The sequence below is a fragment of the Vidua macroura genome, chromosome 6 (genome assembly GCF_024509145.1).
Source record: "Vidua macroura isolate BioBank_ID:100142 chromosome 6, ASM2450914v1, whole genome shotgun sequence".
In the NCBI taxonomy this organism is placed as follows: Eukaryota; Metazoa; Chordata; class Aves; order Passeriformes; family Viduidae; genus Vidua; species Vidua macroura.
In genome coordinates, this window is record NC_071576.1 from 43,516,836 (window position 1) to 43,526,654 (window position 9,819).

A 9,819-nucleotide genomic window follows, 5' to 3' on the forward strand; every position below is an offset into this window, starting at 1 on the left:
TTCCCGCTGGCTGAAAGCAGCGTGTTTACAGCAAAATTCCAAAGCAGAGTTTTGCACTGAGAGTAGAAAACGCCCCGAGTGGAGAGGCAGGGACAGTGCCACACACCGAGGGCTTCCCTGTCCGTGTGCTGGTCCCTGTCTGCCTGCCAGTCCCTGTCCGTGTGCCAGTCCCTGTCCGTGTCCTATCCCGGTCCCTCTCCGTGTGCCAGTCCCGGTCCCTGCCCGTGTCCGTGTCCCTATGCCGCTCCCTGTCCGTGTGCCAGTCCCTGTCCGTGTCCCTATGCCGCTCCCTGTCCGTGTGCCAGTCCCTGTCCGTGTCCCTATCCCGCTCCCTGTCCGGGTGTCAGTCCCAGTCCCTGTCGCTGTTGCCGACCCCGCCCCGGTGACGGGCGCGTGATGGCGGCGGGCGGAGCGCAGCCGCGCTGACGGCGCCAAGATGGCGGCGCTGGGGGACGGGGACTTCGCGGCGCTGCAGATCCTGCTGAAGGTGAGCAGGGCCGGGTCGCGGGGGGCCGGGGTCGCCGCTGCCGGGCCGCGGCTGAGCGCCCCCGCTTTGCTCCCCGCCAGGCGCCGTCGAAGGACGCTGTGCGGCAGCTGTGCCAGGAGTGCTTCTCCAGCCCGCCCGCCGCGCCCGGCCCGCTGGCGCAGCGCGCGTGCCCCGGGTTCGCCGTCAGCGCCGAGGAAGCGGAGCAGGTAGGGCGGGCAGGGCAGCCGCGGGCCCCGGCGGGAGGGAACGCGCGGGACCGTGCGGGTGCCAGCACGGGGGTGGCTCAGGCCCTCGGGAAGGTGCGGGAAACGAGACGTGCGCGGTAACAGCGACCCTCACCCGCGGCAGAAGGGAGCGGGCTGAGGCTGTGAACCGGGGGGCGCTGGGGAGCTCAGCCCTATCCTGCTAAGGCTGTCGGGCCGTGCTTGGATGCCCAAGGCTCTGGTGGTGTGAGTCTCGCAGCATAAGCTGTGTGTCCTGGCTAAGAGGGCCCGTCCTGTGCTGTATGTAATGCTTTTCAAACCAGCCCCTTCTCTTTCCTCCTGACAGCTGGTGTCTGCTTTGCACAACCTCACCAGGTACGTGGTGTACCGCGGCTTGACCGGGGCAGAAGACATCCTCTGTCTCTTCCCAGAAAACTTCCACCAAAATCTGAAAAACCTCTTGACTAAGATAATCTTGGAGAATATGTAAGTGCTATCCACCTGCCATTTGCTTTCAGCTGAAGATTTAAAGCCTGTGTACGTGGTTTGATACAATAGTTGGTCAATAGTTGGCAACATGAGTCTTGTTTCTGTAAATGGCCAATGAAACACAGCCATGGGCACACAGAGTTTTCTCATGACTTCTGAAATGGATGTGGGCCACATTCCTGATATGCAAAGCCCCTTTTATTTTAACAGTTGTGTGGTGAAAAAATGCTACTGTTGATGATAAAACTTAGAAGGCTGGATTTCAGCTGTAGAAGATCTAGGTAGTGTCCAGATATCCATCCCCTTGGCACCATGGCTCAGGTGCAGCAGCACTGTATGTGATAGAGCATACATGAGGTGGTGGCAGAGGAGAGCAGTTCTGCTTGCACATCTCAATACTTCGAGCCCATTGCTTTGATAAAACCAGGGAGGAAGGTATGGACTTTAAACGAGCTGCCCTTCCAGAAGAACCCATGGCTGGTCACCAGTTTGCCTGCCATTACCCACCAGTCCCAGCCTTTCCATGGCACTCAGTAGCATAGGCAGTCTCTGTCTCCTGCTTACTGCTGGTGACCCTTCAGTCGGGGGTAAGCAATGCTAGATGCTTATCTCTTTTTTTTTTTTTCCTCAAAGCACTGTTGATACTGTTTTCTCCATTTTTTCACAGCTCTGCTTGGAGGAATGAAGCACAAGCCAGTCAGAGTAAGTAGTAATCTCAGGAATGAGACTGTCTGCTAGGAAATAATGGATTATCTTAGTATTGTGTTTATGAAGTATCTGACGTGCATTGCATAGGGACCGAGGCAGTGGTCCAAGGCAGAAATTCCAACAGATTGATCTGTGTTAACATAAGAAAGTGAATGGTTTCCTGCCCCTCCCAAGCCACCAACAATCAGTCTTTGCAAATTAAAATACAAACCTTAACAGATGTATTTTGTGTTGTTGCAAATGCTGCTAAGTGCTGGCCCTAACAGACTGTGAACTGGAATTTGTTCCAAAAGCAGGAGCAAGGCAGCCAGTTGTGCACTGCCCCCTGGAGCTCTGCGCGAGGAAGCAGCAGGAACAGGGAGAGAGAGCCTTTCCCCATACAGAAAAAAAATTCACTTAGACAATAAAGCACAGAGAGGAAGCAACGTGAGTGTCTGTAGTCAGTAGGAAGGCTGGCAATCAACCCCTGAGGAAGACACTAAGCATCTTATAATAGGCAGAATCCAGACAGGCTGCAATTGCCTGCTGAGACAGCTCTTTCATTAGCAGGCAAGTTAGACCGGTCTTTCTTTCCTTGGGTAGGCCCAAGAGGTCTCCAGCTGAGTTATTGATGTCAGTATTGCGCCTGTTAAATGGTTTCTATTAGGTTGCATGTAATTAGGATGATATTTGAAATATTTTTAAGGCATGTGAAGATTGCAGTTTGTCAGTATATTTGTTGTACTGCAGGATGCTTTGGTTGGGGAACTTGAAATTACATGTTTTATACTGCTAGATTTTACGAGCTTTCCCGAGTACTTTCTTACCAGTTTCAGAGCAGAGCAATAAGCATGCAGGTGCCAGAGCAACTCATGATGAGACACTAGCTGAGTGTAGCAGGCAGCAAGGCAGGGCATAAAGATGTGGAGAAGACATCTGACTGCTCTCCTTCTCCCAGCTGCTTTGGGAATTTACCTCTGCTTCTTGCACTGAACTATCATTGCATGTAATGATGGGAGAACCCCTTTTGCCCTTCCAGAGTCATGAAGAGGTCTTCAGACACTGGCTTATTCTAGAGTAAAATAATGGGAAACCACACAGTAGGATCTAAACTTGTATGCTTCCCAGGGCCAGAAGTGGAGAGTCCTGTGCATGGTGGTAGTCACAGGTTGCAGGGTCTGGTATCATTGTGTGCTGCTGAGCCTAACAGAGCCATTTTTTAAATCCCCCAGTCTCCCTGCCTCGGCTGGTGGACATGGACTGGAGGGTGGACATCAAGACATCTTCAGACAGCATCGTAAGAATGGCAGTCCCTACCTGCCTGCTGCAGTTAAAGGTAATGGCAGTGGCTGTGAAGGACTGAAATAATGAAGTCCAACACCTGACTTGACAGGAAAACCAGTTCAGACAGGCATCTGGTGCTTGTCTTGTGCCTGGTGGGCCATTAGACTTTCTCAGAGATGATACCTGAAATGCCACAGAGCATGGGAGTGGTTTCTCTGATGAAAGCTCTCTTGCACAGAAGTTTTGTGTGCATGAAGATGTGAGAAGTCACCATGTTTGTTCCTAGTCACCATTGTTTTCTACAGAAAAAAAGAAGATAAATCATGAAGCCATCATCTTTTAATTCTAAGCACTCCATCAGCAAGTTTAGCTGACTTCATTAGTTGGGAAATTACTTGAGATTACTAATAACTTCCTTCACTGGCCACATCTATCATTTGGGGACTATACCTAATTTACTGCTTGTGTTCTGCAGAGTTTTGGATCCCCCCAACCAATAAAAATCAGATGAGTGGGATTCAGAGGAGGAATTAAAATCTAATTTCTGTGTGTGGGGGGGGGTTAATGTGGTATCTATGTGGTATCTGCTGAGATGCTTTTGATACAGATGTGGCTTCCTGACACAGATATCTTCAAAATATCCCAATACTCATAGCAGTAGATGTTCACTTGCACTCTGTCAATGGGAGTGCACTTCACTAGTGAGGCACACAGCTTAGAAAATGTGCCATGGTTCTTCGGGATGGAGCTGGATTCCAAATTCAGACCATTTTGTTTAATCTATGTATTAAGCGCTGACTTTTGTAGTGGCTCTGGAAAAACACAAATTAATTTTTCATACAACTAACATCTGCATTCCTATTTTAAGATTCAGGAAGATGCTGCCTTATGTGGAAATAATCCTGTTGTTTCTGCACTGACTGTGGAACTGAGCAAAGAAACCCTGGACACTATGTTAGAAGGTCTGGGAAGGATTCGGGACCAACTTTCTGCCGTTGCAAACAAATGAATGCTCAAGGGCATGGATTCCAGCAGCAAGGAAGGGAAGTATTCTCTACGTACAGCTGTCAGAAGTTGCAGCCTAGTGTAACATGTTGTCTATTTCAGCAAAACAAAATTAAAGAGGTTTCTTTCTTGAATTAATATTCAATATCTCTTTCTTGAGATAGCTTTTGAAAAGCTAACACTCAAATACTCATTTGGTCAGATGCCAAAAAATGGTTTCCTATTATGTTGTTGAACAAAAACTGTTCACTGTTTCAGAAGAGGATTTCAGGGCTCAGAGCCTGGCTTAATCACAAGGGTCATAACTGGAAACAGCAAATAGCTGCAGCCAATGAAGCAAGTTCAGTCTCTGTCCTGAAATGAGAATCTGAAAGGCTCAAGCTGGGTAATGGGCTGCCTTCCAACAAAAGGAGGGTGCTTCTCTCTGGGATGTGCATGTACTGAGATGCCTGCTGGATGTAGCACTCCCTCCCTCTCAATGAAGCACAGCTATGCTGCAGATTGTTATTACAGGATGATGTGCTGAAATAGGGCAGTTATGTTACAACACATTCCCTTCTGATCAGCTTCATAGCACCATTTGCAAAATGACTGTTCGGAACATCTTTAGCAGAACTAATTGTCTCCTTCTGTTTGAAAAGAAAAAAAGAAGTTCAGGTAATTCACATTTGGGGTTTATTGGACTCCGGGCTTTGTCTTTGCTGCACAAAAACCAAACTGGGAGAATAAAGAATTGAAGGGTGTTGTCTGTGCTGTAGGAAACCCCGCTGTGGCAATATGTGCCTATACTTCTTCAGAGTGTTCTGTTGTTTGAGTAAATCTTCATTTAATTAAAGAATGAACTCCTAATTGATTTTGTGAATCCTTTTCAGTCTCAAAATGAGATGTTGTCCTCAGTTACCTCAGCCTCTTTGTGATGGTGCCAAGTTTCTAGGCTGGTTTAATGGATGTTCATGTTTATTGCTGTAGAAGGGTCTTGTGTTTCCTATTCAAATTGATTAATGTTTTAAACTTCCTTCTCTTCATTGTAATACAGTTTCAGGGTACCTTTTTCCATGGGCATCACGTCTATATAATATTAGAGGTAATTACCCTGACCTGGAAGTTTATAAATGTATGTGCATTGTGAGTGTGGAGGAATTAAATGCAGAATATCAACAAAATTCAGATTCTTCTTTCTGATGAGCTTCTGTAGAAGTCTGTATCCAAATGTGTTTATGGCAAAATCCAATCTTTCCTACAATACCGGGCTCTCCTTCAAGACACAAAACATTGTTGTGTTTGGAAACACGAAATCATTTAAGAAGTGTGCATAAACCACAAGAACTTTATTAATTAATTCTACATATCTCCCCAAAGTGCAGGCTAGAGTATAAGTGAAGGCTGTGCCTTTAAAAGATAATGGTGAAATGCAGCTCATGCATCAAGATGAACTGTGTCAAGTCCCTTGTTAATGTCTTGAGCAAAGAGTATAATGCTTAGTATGGTATCAAGGCAAACTGGTACATTTCATGTATAATAGGGACATCTCAATGGAGGAGATGGATATTTACAAATATGTTCTATAAGATTCAAGCTGTGAAAAACATCTCTAACAGAGTACTTCAGTTTGAGGAAACTTTGTTGCCTTTGCAGCCTAGCCTTAAAAAAAACTAAAAACGAATAGTTTATATAGTAGTGTTTTAGAAGGTAAGAATCACTGAGGAGGTAAATAATTCAGGATGAAGTACTGCAGTGTTAGAGGAGTTGAGGAAGTCAAAACACAGAGGAAATCCTTGAGGTCAATACTGAAGTTACAGTCAAAATCTAGGGTCCAATGCAATGAAGAACTGATAGTTATTCTCATGTAAAACAATTACATAGCTATAGAAAAGGCTTTTTTTACTGAAAAGGCTTTTCTGGTGGTGGAGTGGAGCTTTCTGCAGATAGCTAAAAGTTGCTTGTGGAGTCTTAACAAAAAGGAGCATGCTCACTGGACCAGAGACATGCCAAACATCTGGTGACTTCAAGGGGTAGATGTCAAGTAATTCTGCAAGAAGACACTGGTATTTTCTAAACAAATATTTAGGATGCTGTGAGAGCTTGCCTTCAAATCTTTGCCTAAATTGTTAGGTATTTTATTGTGGACTCTTATCTCCTTAGCCAGAAGAGCTGAGACTGCTCAGAAAAAGGTATATAAAACAAGGGAGATTGAGTAGGACTATCATTACCCAGACAGCAGGAGAACTTCACATTAAAGTCCTTTTTATGGAGACTGCTACACAGGAAGAGAATAAACTGCCTGCTACTGCAGGCAATCATATGTGATCTTCATAAAATTACTGCTCTCTTAAAATGAGTTAGATTTTCATCCTCCCTCCACATATTGCTGCTATTTGGTAGGGCTAGCCTAAAAGATGATGTATTCATCTACTCTATTACCAGTTTGTTACTGTGCCAACACTGTCCTCTTTTGCTTACTTCTTTCTTGCCTTTCCGTTTTTCTGTTCTATTTAAGCAGTAAAGTCCCTCTCCACTTTTGATGACTAAGCCTTGTAAGTTCTGTATTCTGTGCCTTTCAGAATTGCAGTGGCCATTCTTCACTTAACAGTTTGCATCTCTCTTGAATGGGGTCATCACCACAAGTGTTTCTGGAGAATTGTCCAAGGACATTACTAAAGAATGAACTGTCATAGTATGTGAATCACCTGAATGAACTCCTGCCAGGAAACCGCAAGCCTTCATTGTGAAGTGGAGCTTAAAAGCTCCATCCTCATTCCAGTCTTTGAGAAATAGAAAATTCATTTTCTACATGTGTACTTGGTAATGGTGATAATTCAGTTACAGTAAGCAAAACAGTGATAAATTCATTTGTAAAACACGGTATGCAAGTTAAATTCAATTTGTAATTTCACAATCAGACATTGTGTTGAATCTGTGTCAAAGTGTTGAAAAAGCATTACAAACATTAAAGCCTACTTTGTATTATTCAAAACAATACAAACAATGCTACCTTTTATTGCAAGAAAATGTGCACTTTAGGGTGTTCAGACACCCTAAATAATAATAATAAAAATTGTGCAGATGTGATTGAGAGCAAGAAAAGCTTAGGAAGAAAATGCCTTTAAGGTTCCTAGCTTCTACTTCAACTACTGATCTTTAAACACTGGTTTAAAACAGTAGAAGACTTTCTGAGACTCATGATGGTTTGGTAAAGATATAATAATTACTCAATATTTAAGTTTTGCATGTAATACATGAAATTTATATATTCAAGCTCTTCTGAAACTAACATGTATACAAAGTTTTTGCTTTGTTTATAACTGAGGTCTTACTGTTTCACTTCAAACACATTATTTTCTTACTAGTAATGTGGTTTAGAATTGTTTTGACCTAAGTCAAAAATGTTAGTTTCTATTTTTTTGCAATCTAATTTTCACTGGATACAATAAAATTTCTTTTAATATAAATGGCGCCACCTGCCCAGATCAGGATTGAAGAAGGCATTTTGGGATCAAGAGATCTATCTGGGATAGTTCTCTTGTTAAATGAATATCTCTCTTAAAAAGCACAACAGTCCAGCTTAATCTCAGTGTTTGGTACTAGGAACAACATACCTAGTGGTGTAATTTCCTCAGCTGTTCTATAACTATGGTTATTCTGAGTCATAATAACCCCTACAAAAGTAGCAGTTTAATGACGCTGTTGAGCAGGACGGGAACAGAGAACTCCAGATCAGAAGGCTAAGAAAATGAGCTCTGATTTATTTCAAATGTACCGCTCTATATATAGAGAACATCAAGAAGACTAATTTCATTGGTCATTGAGTGAAAACATGTCACACCATTGGTGTGCAGTGAATGACACACAGCAGCAGAACCTATCTATAAACAATGTGAATAACAGGATAGATTAGAGAATTATTTACATTCTTTCCCAACTGTTTCCAAGGCTCTTGCCTGGTTAGAAAACCTTTCTCTTTCTCTCTGACTGAGCTGAGAATATCCACAGTTTAATACATTTACCACTCTTTTATATACCCTTAAAAGATTAATCTCACTAGGCTGTAGAGTGGCAGCACTTGAAGTTGAGGAATGCCACCTCCCCAGACCCTTTTCTAATGTTTTGACCCCTTAATCAGAAACTTTAGTCCATGACACAGTAATTGCACAAACTGTCATGTATTTTCCCCCTGTCTGCACAAATGCTGTGCAGGTAGTTGCTGATTTTTTGCTCTGTTTTTAATAATTATAATAATGCTTGTGACGCTTGGGCCTGCCTTATTAACTGACTTCTCCAAGGTATAACTTGGTTAACATTATGTACTTTAGTCTCCAGTATCACTGCACCAACACAGCCCTCTATCATTACAATGCAAGACCTTGGCTTACCCACCATCAATATGTGCTCATCCTGCCCAATGTTTCCATCTGCTCTCATGATTCACATTCATCTGGCCCCTGCTTGAAGGCAGCTGCACTACCATCACCAATTAAACCTCACAAACTACAGCAGGGACACATTTATAGGAAGGCTGATGAGAATGTGCTAAAGGTCTTGAGTTTTTCAGTTACACTCAAAAAAGCATAGGTATGCACTAGTAGCCTGTAAGGATCAGTGGCCAAACAGCCCTTGCCTTTTTAAGCACATAAGAATCTGACTGTTGCTGCTCGATGTTTTATAAATTTCTTTTCTGGACTTATTAGTGCCTATAAGTCTTGCCACTGACAATACTGCTGCTGAAGTACCCATGAAATACATAACAAAAATACCAACACAGCACACCCACCCTGTGACAATTTGCTGGTGTATTTTACTATCACAGGAAGAAGAGGGACCACGACAGGGTCAGAGGTCACAAGCTTCCTAAGCTTTGTAACACTGGCCTTTAGGAAAGACAGAATCGTGGCATATTGTGGATATTCCCGTCCTGCTCGACAGCGACAGCATATCCCAAGTTGGAAGTGACCCCACAAGGGTCATGGAGTCCAACTTCTGACCCTGCACAGGACAGCTCCAACAATCCCACTATGTGCTTGACAGCAGTCCAAACACTCCTTCAACTCTGTCAGGCTGGTGCCATGACCACTTCCCTGGAGAGCCTGTTTCCAGTGCCCAGCAACCCTCTGGACAAAGAACCTTTTCCAAATAACCAGGCTAAACTTAACAGAAAACAAGAAAATGAGCCTAGATTTACAGTCCTCTTACTTTACTAAAACACTCAAGCCTAAATGGCACTGAGAGAATTTGATATAAATTAACCACTTAGCTGAGTACTTCCGACCTCCTGAACTGGTACTGCTGGCCCAGCTCGGCTCGGAACAGCACCTGACTATCTCCCACCGACATGCTGGGCAGGTGTGAATGAAAGCAGAGTGAGAATCAAAGGATGCCACAACAAAAGAAATATTCCTGAAAGCGCAAATTCTTTTTCTCCAGGAGATGGCGAGCTCGGTCTCCCATTTCTCTTCCCTCCTCAGTTTCTCGGCAGGACGCAGCAGTCTGGGCTGTCCTCCTCAGAATCTGGGAGCAAATCAATAGCTGCTGGAGTCCAAACAGCACCAGAACAGAAGGGGGATATTATTCACTGCTCAGCAAAAGGTCTCCCAGCTGCTCCCATAGTGCGGGTTGAGGCAGCTGAGCACATTTTAGGGGAAGCTGGCAGAGATGGAAGTAGCAGACAGT

At 44.1% G+C, this 9,819-nt stretch overlaps 1 protein-coding gene across 2 annotated transcripts; it reads left to right on the forward strand.

Annotated features, from left to right (window-relative positions):
* The first annotated feature begins 388 nt into the window (after nucleotides 1-388).
* On the forward strand, nucleotides 389-7,132 carry COMMD9 (COMM domain containing 9). 2 transcript variants are annotated; one of them, XM_053981028.1, is made up of 6 exons: nucleotides 389-487; nucleotides 568-693; nucleotides 1,037-1,176; nucleotides 1,847-1,881; nucleotides 3,099-3,202; nucleotides 4,019-7,132. In XM_053981028.1, exons 1-6 carry the CDS (start codon nucleotides 437-439, stop codon nucleotides 4,157-4,159), a joined length of 597 nt encoding a protein of 198 aa, XP_053837003.1. In that variant the 5' UTR covers nucleotides 389-436; the 3' UTR covers nucleotides 4,160-7,132. The 2 variants fall into 2 exon arrangements, with proteins under 2 accessions (XP_053837003.1, XP_053837004.1); XM_053981029.1 differs by lacking the exon at nucleotides 568-693 and having other exon boundaries at nucleotides 404-487.
* The last annotated feature ends 2,687 nt before the right edge of the window (nucleotides 7,133-9,819 follow it).

Coding starts and splice junctions, on each gene's coding strand:
- COMMD9 (XM_053981028.1), top strand. CDS start 437: ATGGCGGCGCTGGGGGACGGGGACTTCGCGGCGCTGCAGATCCTGCTG. Junction 694..1,036: donor GCGCCGAGGAAGCGGAGCAG/GTAGGGCGGGCA, acceptor TCCTCCTGACAG/CTGGTGTCTGCTTTGCACAA. Junction 1,177..1,846: donor AAGATAATCTTGGAGAATAT/GTAAGTGCTATC, acceptor ATTTTTTCACAG/CTCTGCTTGGAGGAATGAAG.